Source organism: Mytilus trossulus, chromosome 2, assembly GCF_036588685.1.
Source record: "Mytilus trossulus isolate FHL-02 chromosome 2, PNRI_Mtr1.1.1.hap1, whole genome shotgun sequence".
Classification (NCBI taxonomy): domain Eukaryota; kingdom Metazoa; phylum Mollusca; class Bivalvia; order Mytilida; family Mytilidae; genus Mytilus; species Mytilus trossulus.
The window spans coordinates 69604489-69624861 of NC_086374.1; the positions used below are offsets into that span (position 1 = coordinate 69604489).

Consider the following 20373-nt stretch of genomic DNA (forward strand, 5'->3'; position numbering starts at 1 on the left):
ATATACACTGACAGATTTTTTAATCTTTTTAATGTATTTAAATTTGTGTGAATTTTAAGATTAGCCTATTTTAAAAGTTCAACACAGATATGATGATTTTATAGTACATCAAGTCAAACAAATCTATATATGTTTATGTATAGTATTAAAACTGGTATAACGTTTATTTTCTTAGTGTTATCAATAATTATTATTTATGATTATATATAAGTCTGCCTTTTCTGCTGGTAAATGATGTGGAGATACCGTATGTGGAGCAGGATCTGCTTACCCTAAAGGAGTACCTGAAATCACCACCAGTTGGTGGGTTCATGTCACTTAGTCTTTAGTTTTTGTCGAGCCTGCAACTTTTGTTGCAGAAAGCTCGACATAGGGATAGTGATCCGGTGATCCAGCGGCGGCGGCTACGGCGGCGGCGGTGTTAGCTCAATTCTTAAAAGCTTTATATTTTAGAAGGTAGAAGACCTGGATGCTTCATACTTTGTATATAGATGCCTCATGTTACGACCTTTCCGTCAGTCACATGTCCAATGTCCTTGACCTCATTTTCATGGTTCAGTGACTACTTGAAAAAAAAGTTAAGATTTTTTGTAATGTTAAATTCTCTCTTATTATAAGTAATTGGATAACTATATTTGGTATGTGCGTACCTTGCAAGGTCCTCATGCCTGTCAGACAGTTTTCACTTGACCTCGACCTCATTCCATGGATCAGTGAACAAGGTTAAGTTTTCGTGGTCAAGTCCATATCTCAGATACTATGAGCAATAGGTCTAGTATATTCGGTGTATGGAAGCACTGTAAGGTGTACATGTCCAACTGGCAGGTGTCATCTGACCTTGACCTCATTTTCATGGTTCAGTGGTTATAGTTAAGTTTTTGTGTTTTGGTCTGTTTTTCTTATACTATATGCAATAGGTCTACTATAATTGGTGTATGGAATGATTGTAAGGCGTACATGTCTAGCTGACAGGTGTCATCTGACCTAAGGATTAGTAAAGAAGGCGAGACATTTCAGTGTGTGCACTCTTGTATATGGTTTGTCTTGCTTACTATTATTTATCTGTTTGTCTTTCCTTTTCTGGCCATGGTGTTGTCAGTTTATATTCGATCTTAAAGTTGGAATGTCCCTCTGGTATCTTTCGCCCGTCTCCAACCGTTTGACTTGCCTCAAAGTTCTGTAAAATCTGGTGACCAAAAAAATAACCCCTCCCCCTGCTTATTTTGAGAAACAGACTTCTTAAATTTATATCGTATTCTCTTTGGGGACGCCAATGATTATAAATTCATCAGAACAAATTCTGGTAAACAGAAATAGAAAGAAAAAAATAGAAGCAGAATTACCCTATTATGTTATAGTTCAACTTAAGCAAATCACTGCTTGGTGGTCTTGAGTTCACCTCAAATGTTGAAGACTGTAGGTTCAAATCATCCAGGTCAAACCAAATATTTTAATATTGGTGTTTGTTCCTTCTCCTTAACTGTTACCTTGTGAACTAGCATGTTAATCTAGTACAAAGCAGGGTTGATATTCATATATTACATTAACTTGTACATGTACTCATCATGCATTTGCATTTTATTTGCCACTGGATTTAAAACAGCCAGCCATTATCACCATGCAAGCAAATTAGGTTCTATGTGTTAAAATGATAAAGGTAAATTTTGTATTTTTTCAAATTTTTGTCAAAGCAACAGTCGTCATGGCATACCAGCCATTAAAACTGTTTAACACCACAAAATCTCTGCTTCTACTTCTTATGAAAAACATAAAAATATCATTAAGATGTACAATAAAAAATTAAAAGAGCATTCCGCTGTATCAGATTCAGAGGAAGATTAGTGTTTTTTTATTAGACTGATTCCCTGTCACTTTTCTGTTTGGCTCTTACTAAGTCTTTAAATTCAGTATTCGGCAATCCTCGGTAGAATCCGCTACCTCAGATGAGTGTACGGAATCGGCCGAGTTGACACAAATGTAACTCCAGTCGAATATAAAAGCAAAACAAAACAAAAAGACACAAAAGATAATAAGACAATTTGTGTCATTTTAGATTTTTGTAATGGAAACAGTAGTCATTCAAGATCAGCGATTAAAACAGTGTTACACCGCAAGATGTCAGCAATTGATTCGAGAGAAAAACAGAAATATATTGGACAGAGAACTTCTTATGCAATGAAGTATTTTTAAGTGAAGATTGCATGAAATGCAATCAAAACCTAATCTCCAAATCTTCCAGGGTTGTCACTTCCTTTTTGATACATAAAACATAGTGCATTGGTCATAAAATTTTATACATTCCATCCATGAACATTTCCAGAAATTTATCGATGTTATTCAAGACACAACATGATGTTTCATTGTTATGAAAATTACATCAATTTTGCAAGGTGCAGGAATGTAATATCTGGATATAAATGATGCCATTGTTAAAGTACCTAAAAGATTGGAGTTATCTTTCTTTGTCTATAGCTACTGTTAAACCAACTACAACCAATGCAAAATACTTCCCACTGATAAATTGAAGCAATCTTTACCTCTCAGTGCTAACAAGTACTTTGATTTGTCAATTTGATCAACTTTCAAATAACCATGATAATGATAATTAGGACGATGATGATGATGATAATAGTAGTTAGTATATCAGTGTTAAATCAATGTATATTCTGTACGAGAACAGTGCAAGACAAATTAATATGTATTATACTGAAGCTTTGAGCTTGATTTTTTAACCTGTTAGTTAATTAGGTAAAAGTCCATCGAAAGACTTATTGCACGAGCTAGACAATCTGCTGCTGGACACATAGTTCTGACTTTAGTCTTCACTCTAACTCTTTAACACTGCATGCTTAGTAGACAAACAGGAAATACCAATTGTCAAGTCCATTCGGTTTTATGGGATGAAACTCCAATGGAATTCCCTTGGAATATTTGTTTCCGCTGATCTTACTGGAAATCCAGTGGGATACCATAGATATTGTTAGGGTTTTATGAGATGTTTTTATAGTGTATCAATTATCATGAATCAGCTCTCTATTTATGTATATATGTTAAAATTTCTTAGATGATATAAATTGTGGTTCTTAATTCAGTAAATAAAAACGTTTATGGAACTAATTTTACACGTGTCATTGATTCATAAATCTATTTTTTGTTTGTTTTACAATCCTGAGATCCAATGTAATTTTAGTGGACTGATATTTCTTTAATGATTTTTTCCCCTATTTTGTTGTTTGTCCTTAGAAGAATAACAAATGCTTCTTAAATAAAAGAGGTGCGAAAGATACCAGAGAGACAGTCAAACTCATAGATCGAAAGGATTAAATTGCATTGCATTTATATATGACAATGTGACTATTAACCTTTTTTTTATACGTTTCATAGTTTGTTAATAAAACAAAAAGAACAGTAATTACTTTTCTTATTTGTTGGATGACCTCACCGTACAATATTATATTATTTAACACTTTCCTGCTAGTATTTTTCTCTACGCAAATTTTACAACAGACACATTGGACTTCCAGTCAATAGCTTCATAGATGTACAAATATAAAATTTAAAAAAAATGATATGTCAGAATAGGCAAGAGAAAACAAATAGGCGAAATTGCCATTTAAACTTAAGGATGAAATGCGTCATCCGTTATATGTTTCTCAGAAATAAAAGACTGAATCCTTAGATAGATATGACGTGTGTAATATATTCATCTTGGAGATGAAAGGATATATGATAAGGTTTTAAAAGACGCAAATCTATAGCAGATGACTGACTCACTTTTTGTTCAATACATTTAATTCCGTCTTATGTAACACACAGATGAGATTTTCTCTTTTTTTTTTGGTTTGAGTGTCTCCTTGGTATACAGTTAGGTTATGAATTGTTTTGTGCATATTAATAGTTTTCAATATATATATTAATATAAAAACTTATAATTGTGTACGCCATATATAACACGGAAAACAGTAAGATCATCAAGTCCAAGTATTACGAACTTAAGTTCAGATTTATGTTGTATACTTTCTTAAATAAATTGGTTTCATCTCTTCATTTACCTGGGTTGCCACTGGACGTTAATCATTTACCTTGGATGAGACTGCTTGTTTTCGGAATTTGTGGATTTTCTATATATAAAGATATGCAGATATAGTATGATTGTCCGTGAGACAACTATCCCCCAAAGTTCAAATGAAGTGGATTTAAGGAAAAGATAGGTGAAAGATACCAAAGGAACAATCAAACTTATAAATCGAAAATAAACTCACAACGCCATGGCTAATAAAGAAAAATACACAGACAAATAACAGTTCACAAGAAACAACATAGAAAACTAAAGACTAAGCAACGCAAACCCCACCAAAAACTGGGGGATCTTAGTTGCTCCAGAAGGGTGAGCAGATCCTGCCCAAAATGTTGCACCACATGTTGCACCCGTCGTGTTGCTCAAGTTATTACAGGCCAGGCCTCACGGTCATAAAACTTTCGAGCATGTTTTTTGTAATCAGACTCGAAAATCAACCAATCAAATTGCTGGATTTCATGTTTCGAGCATGATTTTTGTGCTCAGAGCACTGAGCAAAGTTTTATGCCTTCAAGGCCCGGTAAATAAGTTTCACAGTTCAGTTTCCACAAAAAGCCTAAAGTATTGTCATATCACATGGGTATCGTATCTACATAACTAACGTACACGTATGCAGTACCTACGTGGACAATAGCAAGTTTGTCGTCCACCAAGGCATTAACGCGAAGCGGAGGAAAAAGAGTTTATGTCGGAGAGACGATAAATCTGATATTGTCTAAAACGTGTGTAAATCATTTGATGTTATGAGGGTTCTTTTAAATTTTGAGTCCATTATGCAAGTAATGTAAACATCCCCATAGAAGAGCTAGTGACTCAATTGAAGCAAATATTCAAATTGATATATATTTTACTTTCGGATTTCCAACTTTTAGTAAAGTCAGTTTCATTGCAAGTGGACTTCTGTTTAAGGTCAAATCGAACTATTGGACACAGACTTGCCGATTTTATTCAGTATTGGGTTTCAACATTTTTCCGGGGGAGAATCATATTATCTATTCAATTACAAGTTTGAATAGGAAAAATATATGATGAGTCTTGAGAGAAATTGATTTCTAAATTGAGGTGTGCAAACATTGCATTTCTCAAAGAAACTGGAAAATGGCTTGGTATGCATAAAGAGAGTAGAATTTGTAACCTTTGCAAAAACGGAATTGGGAATCAATTTCATTATCTATTCCAATGAATATTTCCACCATTTGAATAACTTTGAAAACAATATGTATAGAAAACAATATGTATTGTATCTAGTTACTATAGTACAAATCCAAATGAGATAGAAATGAAAATTATGTTATCATTATGTCATGTTCGAGTAGAGTATATAAAAACCTGTTTCAAAGTATTTTTAGAGGGGAAAAAAGTATTTTTCAGAAAGTGTTTTAATAGAAATTTAAATTTTTGTGAAGCGTGATATCATATGTATTTTCTCTCTATTTTGCCAGTCTCGCCTGCCATTATTTATTATTCAACGTGTCTGAGGTTAAATAAAGACTTCGAACTTTATAACCATGAACCAAGTCACTGCATAGTTAAGCTTTGAGTACTAGTCTAAATATTTTTTGAAAAAGATACAAGATAATTATTGAGAACCATTTGCAATTAGACATTCTTTATATATTCAGAAGATACTACTAGATAATTATTGAGAACCATTTGCAATAAGACATTCTTTTGATATTCCGAAGATACTACACGATAATTATTGAGAACCATTTGCAATAAGACATGCTTTTGATATTCAGAAGATACTACAAGATAATTATTGAGAAACATTTGCAATTAGACATTCTTTATATATTCAGAAGATACTACAAAATAATTATTGAGAACCATTTGCAATAAGACATATTTTTGATATTTAGAAGAACCAAACTTGAGCATGATTGTATTAATAAGACTATCTAACTATTTTCGTCGTTGTCTAAAGCTGTAAGACGTAGCAACTTTCTTTCATCAATTAATGTTTTTGATTATGTTTACAGCGCGAAGTAGCTTTTTTGACTACACATTTGTACTTTCATAACAGCTGAGACCTTCGGCTGTTGTCTGCTTTTTGGTCGGGTTGTAACGTTGTCTCTCTGACATATTCCCCATTTCCATTCTCAATTTTATTAATTGTGTATTTTGCAGTTTTTTGTACTTCCAAAGGCCGTCAAACGAGACCAAGGTTGAAGAAAATTCTGAGTGATTACGTTGCAATTAAAAATTGGAGAGAACGACAGCGAAATCTGAAGAAGTTTGGAAGTCATTTAAAGAAATTTTAAATCGACTTTTTTCATTTTATTCCAGAGTTTTGTACAACATATGGCCGACATAACAGATCCGAAGTTAGGAAGGCGTTCAGGAATTGTGCTTACAATGTGACATGGCGAGCAAGACAGAAGATTTCAAAGAAATTTCGGCCAGGTTTCGGATGATTTTCAGGAAATATCTGTATAAGGCCAGACATTTATCAAATTGTGAAACAAACTTATATGACGAAAAATTTTCAGTCTCTTCCCAGACATTTGTGGTCGTCGTAACGTAATTTAAGTCTGAAACCTGAAAGCTAGTTCTGCTTATGACCAAATATGGTTAAAAACTAATATCAAAACATGTGGCTTTACTTAATATAGGTTCGACAGTTTTCTGTGAATGTACAAATGTACTTAGATATTTCACAATACTTGTATACAGGACTAAACAATTGTATGTATAGTGAAAGAGTTACAGACAAAGAGTTACAGAGATATTATTTGACAATATAATATTTATCTTCTTACAGAATTTTGTGTGACACGAGGACGCCATCAACGATCAAAATGTCGGAAAGCATTGACAGATAGTGTAGTGGCTACGACATGGAGAGCAAAACAAAAGTTAAAAAAGTTTCTAAGTATAAAGTGAAGAACTGTGTGGATGAAAAACAATATTATTGAAAGACAGATTTGGAGGGGATTTAGAAAAGTATATTAAACCGTCTGAATGATGCTACATGTTTAATGACCATAATTTGATGTGAAGCTTGATTTTCAATGAAGACTTTTTTTTAAATATCCGGATATACATTTGTTTTGTACAGTATTGCAGTTTGGAAATCATCATTGTGGCATATGTGTTTACCAGAGAGAGAAAAACATTTTGAATTTGTAATACATACATGTATATTATGTTCCTGGTATTTATTGAATATTTTTGCCTCTTCTGTTAGTTATGTAAGTTAATGCTCGACTTTTTTTATAACATGGTATATCGTGAGCTTTTAAGTTGACTGTTCCATACAGACTTTATTTTATAGTACTAGTATTCTATTCTTACTCCATCGTTATCCGATATAGGCAATCCGAATCGAGAGTTGTCTTTCTTTTGCATCTTTTATACGTCCAGGTACTTGAGACACAGCTCATTAAGAGGTTGAAGTCTTAGTTGCATTATTTAGTCATGTAATGTGGGTTTTTTTCTATTTTATTTTTACATACTTTATTGAAAATTTTCACATTTGTTAGTTGCACATGTATTGTATTCAAACAAAAGAAATATGTCTTCTGCTTATTTTTTTTCTTCAAAAATACGAACTATCGTTTATAAATCAAATAAGCATGGACATGTAAACATCCAAGATATTTCAAACTTGTGACAAGTTTTATAGAAGCTTTTCTGATCGCAAATATTTACATATCTTACTGTCTTTTAATACGATGGTGTACTGTGCATTCAAATCACATATACTGTGTATATATAATATATCTTTCTTCTAAAGTTTATCTTAGATTTTAGATTTGTTTAGGGGAAATGTTATTCAAGATTCCGACATATTCGAAAAAAAAAGTAGAACCCTTAATTATTCATTCGTATAAAACGGGGTTTGTAGATTTATTTGAATATATGAAGAAAACCTTCTTACCCTGAGAAAATAATATATTTTGATTTATGCCTTAGTATTTGACAGAAATGTGCTGCAATTATGTTCTTTCTTCCATATTAGGCTGCTGAGTTAATCAAACTACAGCACTAAGATTTCTATGTGTAACAAAAAAAGGAAATTGTTTGGTACTAGTTGAAAACTTATCTGAAGTAGATAAACTATCTATGCAACTTCTAAGTTATCCAAATGTAACATCATCTTGACTGCCTGACCAGGAAGTCTTTATAGAATAGACATTTTTTTTTTATCATATTCAAAATGACTTGTCAACGATGGTGAAAGACTTACAATCAGAGATTAAATTGTTCTCATTTTTTATATATATATATATATAAATATTTCATTACGTTCAGTACGAGAGTGCAGACACACAAATATAAAAAGTCAAAGACCTAAATTGCTAGGGTTAGCTGAATGTGTATTAAACAATGGTGAATGTTCAATACTAAATATTTACACAAATTAGGAATCCAATATTTACAGCCCAACCATCCGTCATATATCCCCATACTATAATGGTTATTAACAAAATAAAGTTTTGGATTTTGTACAAAATTAAAGTCAAAGTTTGGATTTTATCAAACCCACCTAAAAAGGATTAGATTTTTACCTTGTTTAACAATGTTGTGTGGTTGCTTATTACTATTTGAAATATAATAATGTTGATTGGATATATTTTTGTCAGTTTTCATAGGTGTTGTAAATTTGTTTCAGAGTTTTGTCTGACAGTCAGCCCACAAAGCAGGACAATTATAAGAAGGGCATTGGTAAATAGTGTCACTGCAGCAACATGTCATGCTAAAACTAGAATGATGAATAAAATCAGAAAGGGTTGGATGAAAAAACAATGAAGAGACAGAAATGTATTGTAGAATATTGTTATAAACGAAAAATAATTTGGAACAATATTATAAATATACAAATTTACAGATATATTGTTGTACAGAATCGTTTGAACCGAAAGGATTGCATTGTATCTATATATTTAAACACTAGCCTTGACATGAAAGGATTGCATTGCATTTATATATATATGTGACTATTAACCTTTTTTATACGTTTCATAGTTTGTAAATAAAACAAACAGAACATTAATTACTTCTTTTTTTATTTCTTGGTTGACCTCACTACACTGTTATATAGTTTGTTATCCCGATTTTGTTTGTTGTCCATAGATTTACGAGTTTTGAACACGGCAGCGGTATACTGTTGCCTTTATTTATACTACTAAACACTTTCCTGCTAGTACTATTTTCAAACTAGACATCTTGGTCTTCAAGTCAACAGCATCATAGATATAGGAAAAAAAACTTGCACTATAAAATATAAAGAACAGATATGTCAGAAAAGGCAAGAGAAAACAAATAGGCGAAATTGCCATGAAATGCGTCATCCGTCATAAGTTTCTCAGAAATGAAAGACTGAATCCTAAGATAGATATGACGTGTGTTATATTTTCATCTTGGAGATCAAAGGATATATGATAAGGTTTTAAACAACGCAAATCTATAGCAGCTGACTGACTCACTTTTTGTTCAATACATTTAATTCCGTCTTATGTAACACACAGATGAGATTTTCTCTTTCTCACAAATCATATTTCTTTATATGCCATACTAAGTTTCATTATACTTTCAAGAGTATTGTTTTGTCTTATCAGTTCTGTAAATTCAATGTTTCCAGTTTCCTCTAACAGCGTGAAAAAAAATAAAAAATTTCCAAATCTGAAAATTTCGAACACCTGCACCTCTAAGAATATATTCTAAATCTTTATTGTCTTTGGTTCTATTGTGTTTACAAATACCTTTATAGTAGTTACACAACTCACTTTTTACATATTCTTTTTATTTGTTCCATTAAATATTGGTCATTACAGCATTAAGAGATTGATAATGTTACAAACCTTATGCTTTCGTGATGCAGAATCATCAGTTTTTTATGTAATGTTTTCGTCGTTTTTGGAAAATGACGCGTCAGCGGCATTCTTCCATTACTATTGACCAGAACAACAGGAAGTCGATTATTGCCTCTGCCTACCGCAATTGGTTTCATATTTACTATTTTACAAACTAACTGGTATCTGCTTGTATTCCGCTACACTTGAACAAAGTGTGTTAGTCGGACGGGAACCAGTTTACATACTTTATTTTATTTAGTACAACAAAAATGTTGACCTGTCCATAGGAAGTCTTGTATAGTCCGCGCTTTTATTCTCAACAATTGGACCTTCCAGTGGGGATGCGCACTAAATAGTACAATTAGCAAGAAATAAGAGAACAAGTTCAATATTCGCGGCGAGGTTGTTTGTTTACATTCCGTCATCTTTGTTATTGATATTGTAGAGGGCGCTCTCATGATTTTTCAAACTAATTATTTTAACTCGTCCATATTAATAAGTTATTTCTATTTAATATCAAATTAAAAGTGATAAATATAAAAACTAAACCTTTCATTACAAATTTCTCCTTTCTGTTCAATGCATTTAGAATTTGTAAACTACAAAACGTAATCGGTTATTGTTCATTCCGTTTTGATGTTTCATACCGACTTAAAATTGGTTTGTATAAGCTTAGACCCTTCAAACATTAATGTGATAGGTATATTAAAGACTGTTTTACAAAAGGATGGAACTTTTTTATTTTCAAAATCGTATTATAGTGATATCTGTCATGTACGGATTTCGACATTCACCGGTTAATTTCTTCTTTTACACGTGCGTTTTAAACTTCCTTTCAAAACATCGCAAAGGTTCAAAATTGTTTTTTAAGTGAATCAAGGATTTGTATAGTTAGACTATACAAATCCTTGAGTGAATTAAACTTATTTCAACAATCATGAAGCGTTCTAGAATCATTTTAAAACAGTTTCTACTTCTGTTTGATGATCGAAAACAGGGTTTCTCAAGAAAATACCGCAAACGATCGCAGAGGATTTGAAATGTTCAACTCAAATCGGCACCTGGTTAAATCGGCATATAGTCAAATCGGCACCTTTTTGAAGTCAATTTGGCATCCAATAATATTTGTTATAATATTTTCTATTCAATCAACTTATAACTTTTACAAAGTACATAGTTAATTAGTTGTTGTGTATAAAGGTAAACAACGAAGCCCTTACCCAAGCTGTTACTTAACAATGAAACAATTAGAAAAATAAAATGGAAAACTATGAGTCCCTTTCAATAAATCTAACTTTCATGCCAAATAATAGCTAATTTTAGGTGGTTTTTTTTCAGGAAATTTTAAACAACATCAAACGAACAATCCTGTAAAATGCTCAACTGGTTAAAAAATGCATAAAAAATGAATATTCAATACCTTTAATTCCTAAATATACCTCATATATATAATTAAAAAAACATGTTCCAGACCATGAGTATTTTGACTGTACACTCTGGACGGTATACGTATACTCGTACAGTCTGACAATACTCGTATGGTCGGACTGCATGAGTAAACATGTATGGTCCAGTACGAGCTAACCATTTATCACAATCTTTATTTTTTATTTTTTATAAATTTTTATCATTACAATTACTTTTAGATGGATCAAATGAATAATTGAACAATTGAATTTAAATATTTGTTTAATTGAATATCTGAATCCTATTTTGGTACTCTCTCCCATGGTGACTCTTACTACCACAATTAATGATAAATTATTTACATTTATATGTTTGCAGTTCATTCATGTTCCTTTGCATTTGCATTATTTTATAAAGTTTCTAATATTCTAAAATTGTAGTTCCACATCATGTTAACTTCCGATAATGTAAATTTCTATGATCATAATTCAATTAATGTATTACTGATCGACAAGCTAAATACAAGATATTAACATGATGCACAGATATAATAAGCGTGAATTTTTGTATTAGTTAAAAAATTACGTTTTTATTCCAATTACTATTGGAACTTTTACATATTAATTTGAGAGTTTAGTTATGTTGAGCTGTAAATGAATTTTACATGCATTTGTAACTTATAAACTTAAGCAACTTCTTAATGATATTAATCAGATTATTTTGAAAAAGTACGCATACGGTCCAGACCGCACGCGTACGGTCCAAATACTCATACGGTCTGGAACATACACATTTAGTGGAGAATAATAAATATATACAAAATGTACATGAACCCCCAAAAATGTGAAAGTAAATATTTTCAGACAATCCTTTCCTTAGATACTTAACTCTTTTTGCTTAAATACTAAAAACAAATCTGACAAGCCCTTTCTTATTTTTACTCTTTTTGCTTAAAATACTGTTAAAAATATATATTTAACATGGGTGACAAATTGACTATATAGGGTGTGGATTTGACCAGGTGCCGGTTTGACTATAATTTTTTTTAATTACCGGAGTTTCACTAGACCTTTGTTAACAGTAACAAAAAGATTATTTAAAATTAATTAAAATTTTCTGAGAGAAGGGACTATGTACCAGTGAGAAATATACAAGCCTTTCTACGGTATTTATTTGTACAAATCAGGTAGTCTTGACCTATCCATTTGTCTTAAAAAAAACAGTCACTTCACACACACACATATATACGAATATCAATTATATGCTAACAAGACATGTTGCATTGTTAAATTAATTACGGTATGTGAAAATCAAGACATGCATAACAAATATCCCAATATTAGAGACAGTGGCGTCATTTTTCCTCAGAGCTTTCAGCTCTTTGATTCGTTTTTGCCAAAGTGTTTTCAGTCTCTCATTCGATATATGGGTTTTAATGTCTCCAACGTGTTTATGAATTGTTAATTTGTTTTCAATGTACCGATATTATTTTTTATTTAAGATGCAGGGCTTACAATTTTGTACGCCATATGCTCGTTTCGCCAATGATATTATTCAATATCATCAAAGTAAAATTCTTATTAAGCACATGCACTTCTGCCACTGCTCACGGTTGCTGTCGTCTTCTCTATCAGTTGAAAATATTTCCTTATTTGGTAATCAGTTTGGTTTTATGTGTTACTAAATGCTGCTAGGCTACAATACTTGACAAAACAAAACAGAAACAGTTAGGTTCAAGTCACAGTAACCTATATGTGTAGATTAAAGTCACAGAATCCTATATGTTTAGATGAAAGTTACAGTAACCTATGTGTTTAGATTCAAGTCACAGAAACCTATATGTTTAGATTCAAGTCACAGTAACCTATATGTTTAGATTCAAGTCACAATAACCTATATGTTAAGATTCAAGTCACAGTAACCTATATGTTTAGATTCAAGTCACAGAATCCTATATATTTAGATGAAAGTCACAGAAATCTATATGTTTAGATTTAAGTCACAGTAACCTATATGTTTAGATTCAAGTCACAGTAACCTATATGTGTAGATTCAAGTCACAGAATCCTATATATTTAGATGAAAGTCACAGTAACCTATATGTGTAGATTCAAGTCACAGAAATCTATATGTTTAGATTCAAGTCACAGTAACCTATATGTTAAGATTCAAGTCACAGTAACCTATATGTTAAGATTCAAGTCACAGTAACCTTTATGTTTAGATTCAAGTCACAGAAACCTATATGTTTAGATTCAAGTCACAGAAATCTATATGTTTAGATTCAAGTCACAGAAACCTATATGTTTAGATTCAAGTCCCAGTAACCTATATGTTAAGATTCAAGTCACAGAAATCTATATGTTTAGATTTAAGTCACAGTAACTTATATGTTTAGATTCAAGTCACAGTAACCTATATGTGTAGATTCAAGTCACAGAAATCTATATGTTTAGATTTAAGTCACAGTAACCTATATGTTTAGATTCAAGTCACAGTAACCTATATGTGTAGATTCAAGTCACAGAATCCTATATATTTAGATGAAAGTCACAGTAACCTATATGTGTAGATTCAAGTCACAGAAATCTATATGTTTAGATTCAAGTCACAGTAACCTATATGTTAAGATTCAAGTCACAGTAACCTATATGTTAAGATTCAAGTCACAGAAACCTTTATGTTTAGATTCAAGTCACAGAAACCTATATGTTTAGATTCAAGTCACAGAAATCTATATGTTTAGATTCAAGTCACAGTAACCTATATGTTTAGATTCAAGTCACAGTTACCTATATGTTTAACGACCTTCTGTATATATTTATGTTGAATACGTTTTTAAGGAAGTTTGCTGCTCAGTTTCAAAATAAATTGCTTTCTTTAACACTAGTATATATTGATAGGGAATTAATTGAGGAATCAAAAAAGCAAAAAAATATAGGGGTCAATGTGCTTGTTTTCGAGATATTAGCCATTGGAATTTTGGCGGGAAAATGTTCTCTCTTGACTTTTCATAGATTTATCATTGACCAGTTGAAGTTCTCAAAAACTATTTAAAAATAAATAAAATGTTATAAGACTTTTACAAATGGCTTATAACTATATATGTAAAAGAATTATAAAAAGAAAAATGGGGGTCCGTGGTCAAATTTTTTTAAGGCATTGCAGTGGATACAACCAGAGGATTTCGAAAATCTGACAAAAATTCCAAAACATTACAAGCAAACATCCATAAATAAATTGGTCTTATCTCTTCATTTACATTGAATTAGTTCTGCTTGTTGTTCGAGTTGGTTGATTTTCTATATAAAAATAAGGAGATATACTATGATTGCAAATGAGACAATATCCACCACAGTTCCAATATAGTGTACTAAAGCAGCAGAAAGCCGAAAGATACTAGAGGGACAATCAAGCTCATAAGTGGAAAATAAACTGACAAAGCCATCGCTAGAACCGAAAAAAACCCAATAAATCACAAACACTACATATAAATTAAAGACTCGGCAACACGAATTCCACCAAAATCTGGGACAGGTATCATGGGCTCAGGGAGGGTAAACAGATCTAGCTCCCGTATAGGCAGCCGTAGTAACCTGCTTTATTTCAGTTTTACGTTTTGGAAGTTTTCCTTTATCTTGTTCTTTATGATTGCAACTACCGGTATTAAATATGCAATTGTTGCGTCATCAAATTAAAGTGTTATTTTTTCAAGAGTCAATCAAAAATATAAATTGTTGAAAAGTTCAGGTAACAAATTATACGAATTAGGAAAGCAGTCCGTTGTTGTATTGTCTGTACACGGTAACACATCGAAACATAGATTATGTATTTGCCGTTTTATTAAAATAAAAAAAAAATAAAAAAAAACCCAACTGCAATGGGGGTCTGGTAATAACGTTCTTTTCACAAGAAAATATTATTACAGCAAAATGACTAGAGTGTGTAGGTAAAAGTAATTTGTGTTGCTCTAGTCCTACAAACAGATAGATTGGTTTCATGTTGGGCTAGTTTACTCATAAAGGAGGAAAGTATACCTAACCTAATTATGACTTCAAGGTTCAGCTAGCAAGCAAGCTAACGAAATATAAATTACGTTTACCTACATAATCGATGCATTTTGCTGTAACGCAGTTTTGGCCTTTTAGTACTGTTAGAAAAATAGAGAAAACAAAATATTTTATGGAAAGACCATGCATTAACCCTGATGTAGTCTTATTTGTTCATGATCTGTTTATTTGTTTCAATGATTCATGTTTATTTCAGGATTCTGCACTGAGAATGGTAATCAGACAAGATCAAGAGTAAAACAAGCTTTACACAATAGTGTTTCGTCAGCAACCTGTCATGCCAAGCAAGCAATAACTCGTAGAAAAACAAAATATGTTCCACCATTACCTTTAGTGTATAAAATTATGCCGAAGATGTGTCAAAACGACGAAAAGTGAAAGTGTGCCGATAATTTGATAAAGACTAAGAACTCTGTAAAAATCTTGAGATTTTTGTAAAGTTTAGGAGTTTTTCGTTATTATTTTAGGATATTCATTTTTTGGTTCCCCTAGTGTTAGTGTAGGAATATTATATATATGTTTATATAAATGTCGGAATATAATAGCAGACGCTTGTACTGTCCACGTCTCTGATTTCTCTCCATTTGTGTAACTTCTTTTTAGTCTATGTGTTGGTTATTTGTAAACCATTCCGTTAAAGTCAAAATACAAGTTAACTTATTTTCGTCTGGAACGTAACTTCTATATGATGTTGAGTATAATTATTGGTCTGTTGTTTAGTTGTAAACAGTTCGGTAAAAGTAAAAATGCAAATACGAGGGTTGTCCGTAAATTGTGAGGACAATCTCAATAAAATATTATTCACCCGTCCGAAATAAATAAAACAAGTAGGTAACAAATTTCATGATTTACTGATTAAGTGTACACAATTTTATTTCAGTACCTGCTAGAATAATCGTATTTTCATCAATTCAAAAATCATAAGAAACTTTCACCCGGAGCACTAAATCAAATAAACTAAAAATAACAAAAATGTTAAAACACCAGTCTGCATGTTATGTGATATTTTCGCTATGCTCCGGGTCCCTATTGCTGATATTTATATGAAGTAAGTGTTATTATTTCGCATTTAAAATTGGACAAATATTGATATAACTGAACTAGGATATAGTACAGGATTACAAATATGCAAAAAGAATTTATCTGAAACGCTATTTTTAGGCAGACTGTAGCTTGTCCTCGAACTTTACGGACAGCCCTCGTATTTTCTTCTGGAACGTAACTTCTATATGATGTTGTGCGTTTGCTTCAAATTATGTTCAGTCTTAAATTTGAATAGACACAAGGACATGAGCGACGCAAATCTAGCATATATACAATAAGATTGGTATCCTAGGCTGGTCTTTTCCTTTTCAACATATATGGATATGTTAAGTCAGAGCCAAACAGATAAAGGACACGGAACCAGTGTACGTGGTATCTTTATGAGTTTTTTTACAAACCTAATTTAAAGGATTGAATGTACTGCAATATGAGTCAATAGCTGTTACATTATTTAAAAAAAAATGTTTTGGCAATGCAAGTACTGTTCCAACGCATGATCTTTACTTTTTTTTTATTTCGTTTCAATTTAAGTCGTTCGTAACTCTTCCGGTGTGTTGTTGTCTAAGTGGGAGGTCTTTCAGTAAGATTTAACGCAGAGCGTGGTGTTATGATTTTTATTTACTTTTCAAACAGCGGTATACTACTGTTGCTTTTATTTATATGCATATCATAAATGAAGCGAACACTTTTTAATATTAAGATGAACTACTAGCAACCATTGAATTAATTTTAAAATAAATTTAGTTAAATTTATATTACTGAACATTTTGAAATCACAGCAAAATTACTTATGTTAGAAATTGATATATTTGTACAATAGACATTAAGTCCGTTGCGGTTCATTATTCTTGTACAAATCAATGAGTTGCAACAATTGTAGTGTATTACTCAAACGGCATATCATATTGTGAAATTATGTGTCATGCATATTGTAAGACTTATCAAGCGTTATGATTCATATTTTACCGAATTTTCTTTGACTAATAAAGCGTTATTTTGCTGTATCCTTCTCTGTAATTTTTAATATATAAAATTTAAAATGGGTATGGGGAATGTGTCAAAGAGACAACAACCCGACCATAGAAAACAAACAGTAGAAGGTCACCAACAGGTCTTCAGGGTAGCAAGAAAATTCCCGCACCCGGAGGCGTCCATAAAAATATACATTAGTATGCTTGCAGTACATTTTCAAAGTAAAAAGGATCTTTGTAGATTTTTTTAACTCGGTTTGGTCCTGTTCGTTGGTAGCTGCAATGTTGTTCAGCTCTTATATTGTGGGGTTTAGTTTTACGACATACCGGGTCAAGATAAGTAAAGAGGAGGCAGCGTAAAACTGGTACCTTTACCAAGTCGTACTTGTATTCTGCTGGTCTTCAGTTTGTATTTCAGTGTGTTTGTTAATTTCTTTCTTTTCGGGGGGAGAAGGGTATTTGTGGTTAATGTGTTATGTTGTTCTGTTGTTCTTTAACGTATTTTAGCTGTTTCTTGTAATCTCTATAATGTTTTCACCAAATATGGTTTACCACAGAAAAACTTCAGACTAAACAACACAGACCCCACTGATAATCATTGAACCAGTTACCTTGGGAGGTAAAGAAGTTCCTGCTTTATCATTGACACCAGTCTTGTCACAGTATTTCAAGTATTACAATAACTAATATTTAAAGCTTCACGTATATCACACTTTTCTAAAAACAAAAGTCCAAGTCCAAATTATGATAAAGACGTATTATTAGTATTTTAAACAGTGAAACATAAATGTTATGCTACCAAACTTGACAATATATTATTTTATAATGAATTAAAGGTGGTGCGATGTATACGTCAATGAAGCAGTAACCCAACAACAACAAAAAAGAAATAATCACTTAGGGTTTTCTCTTCTCATCTACAGCATCTGCAGAATGTTTCATTTGCCGACATGCGAGTCCCGCTCAAACTCTCGTTATGTGTTCGAGAAACTAAGTCTGACCAAAAGGGTTAACCAGAAACTATCGAACGGATATGTACAGGTTTTATTAGTTACATACATATGTGACTTTTTAGTGTGAATTAGTTGTCTTGTCAGATGACCAGGATATACAAACACGAATATTAACCATATCAGTAATATTATGTTATTTGATGAATAAGGATAATATTCAAGATTTAATAACAAACATGGATGAAGTTCAAGATTACTTACGAACCTGTGGATCAAACTTTTAAGATTACAATAGATATGTTATTAGTGGAAGATTAAAAGAGAGATTACATTGTTCATCTGACAGGGTACTTATTCGCACTAGTCGTTTAAAATGTACGTGATTTTTTGTTGAACAGCGAGAAACGCGTCTATCAGGAAAGTACAGATGTACTGAAATGTGAAAATAATGTCGCAAAGGTCTTGCTTTCATTGACAACTAACGCACACAATAGTATACGAACCAGAACTACAAAAAGGGACTAAAAATGAAGTAAATATGGAATAAACGTGTATTCCTTCATTGTTCGGATGAAAATAATGTTTACGTGAATTTTGTTTTTTTTGTAGGTGTTTTTTTTATAGGGGTTAAAACAGTCAGTAATAGCATTAGCTCTGAGCAATGCATACCTGAGTAAGAGCAGCAATTGAATAAGCTTCTTCCATATTATGAAAATTCCACACGAACACCTTGAATTAAAGAGGCTAACAGCAAACTAAAGATTTAATCATAGATTAGACAAGCTATGGTATGCCTTACAATAAAAGAAAGGCAATTTCAACTTCAAAAACATCATTTTATTTTATTTTATTCAAACCATGGAAGAGACATCTAATAAAAGTTATCCGGAAGTGATACTTGTCATATATTGGATTTTTTTTTATACAATACCATGAAATATCATCAAATATTTTTTTGGCAACAACTTCAAATTGATATATTTTCTAAAAGAGCCTATACTTAGGCTTACGATGATAATGCAACAACTGGGTTAAATCATAAGAAAGAAATGATTAAATTCGTTTAGTCTTTTAAAACTATTTCTGGCATATTTATACTTAATAATCGGAAGTAGATTTATGAAAAAGGGACAAAGGCACATAGTGAAATTAAAAATTGTAAGTAGGAAAGAAAACTACAAACCACAGTCTACAAAGGTCTATACTGAAAAAAATAAACACAGTGCAACATGAGTTTTAACAAAACCGGGGTTGATCTTAAGTGCCCAGAAAGGGGATGCTGATCCTGTTCCATACGTGGATCCGTCTATAGTTGATCATGACAAGTACACGTTCGGTGATAAGCTGATTTTGTGATGGCATAATCGAATTGACTAAATAAAAAGATATAAAAATTAAATATATTCAAATTTGGAAAGCTGAAATAATTCTAGGTCGTAAATATGAAAATAAGAAAATTAGTTGTCAACCTGCCCTCATTGATGTATGTATTTAGCTATGGAGCAGCGACTTATTTCATGAAAAAGAATTCACAAAAAAAGAACATTTAAGTACAACTTACGACTAAATGAAAGAACCCATAGTCGTATTTCAGAATTCCTCATATCAAATTCGAAGGTATAGATGCATTCAACATTTTCAAAAAACTTTGAATTATTTAAAAAAAAGAACATCATTTATGTTTTTATATAGCGAAAGATAAAATTTAAAGATTTGATAGTTTCTCTTCACTCTTTGTAAAATCCATATGGTATACCCTCTCATCTTATTTCGAAATCTCAAGTAAACAGATCATGTTGTGAAAATTTTGCAATTTCACAAGCATGCATTGAATATCGGATAGTCAGACGATTGGATTTTTAAAAGTTCTGCGTTTTAATCTGCTCTTATGTAAGCCTTGTATGTATAACCGTCTGAGTCCGTAGAGTAAATATTTAGGGTGTTGAGTAAATATTCTAGGTGTTTTGGTGGGGTCTTTTTTTCGTTTACCTTTCTACGATAATGCTTCAAAGGGTTGTATGTAAATTAAGAACCAAACAACATCTGAAC

General features: G+C 31.8%; 1 protein-coding gene across 10 annotated transcripts in view; it reads left to right on the forward strand.

Moving 5' to 3' along the window:
* LOC134707893 (uncharacterized) overlaps positions 1-15792 on the forward strand; it is a 49825-nt gene extending 34033 nt beyond the window's left edge. For 3 of the 10 annotated variants that reach the window (XM_063568027.1, XM_063568029.1, XM_063568028.1), the window contains exons 6-7: positions 6368-6484; positions 6843-8285. In XM_063568027.1, the coding sequence (XP_063424097.1) occupies positions 6368-6484; positions 6843-6964 (239 nt within the window). In that variant the 3' untranslated portion in view covers positions 6965-8285. The other 7 variants (XR_010105783.1, XM_063568030.1, XM_063568041.1 and 4 more) reach the window with 7 other exon arrangements.
* The last annotated feature ends 4581 nt before the right edge of the window (positions 15793-20373 follow it).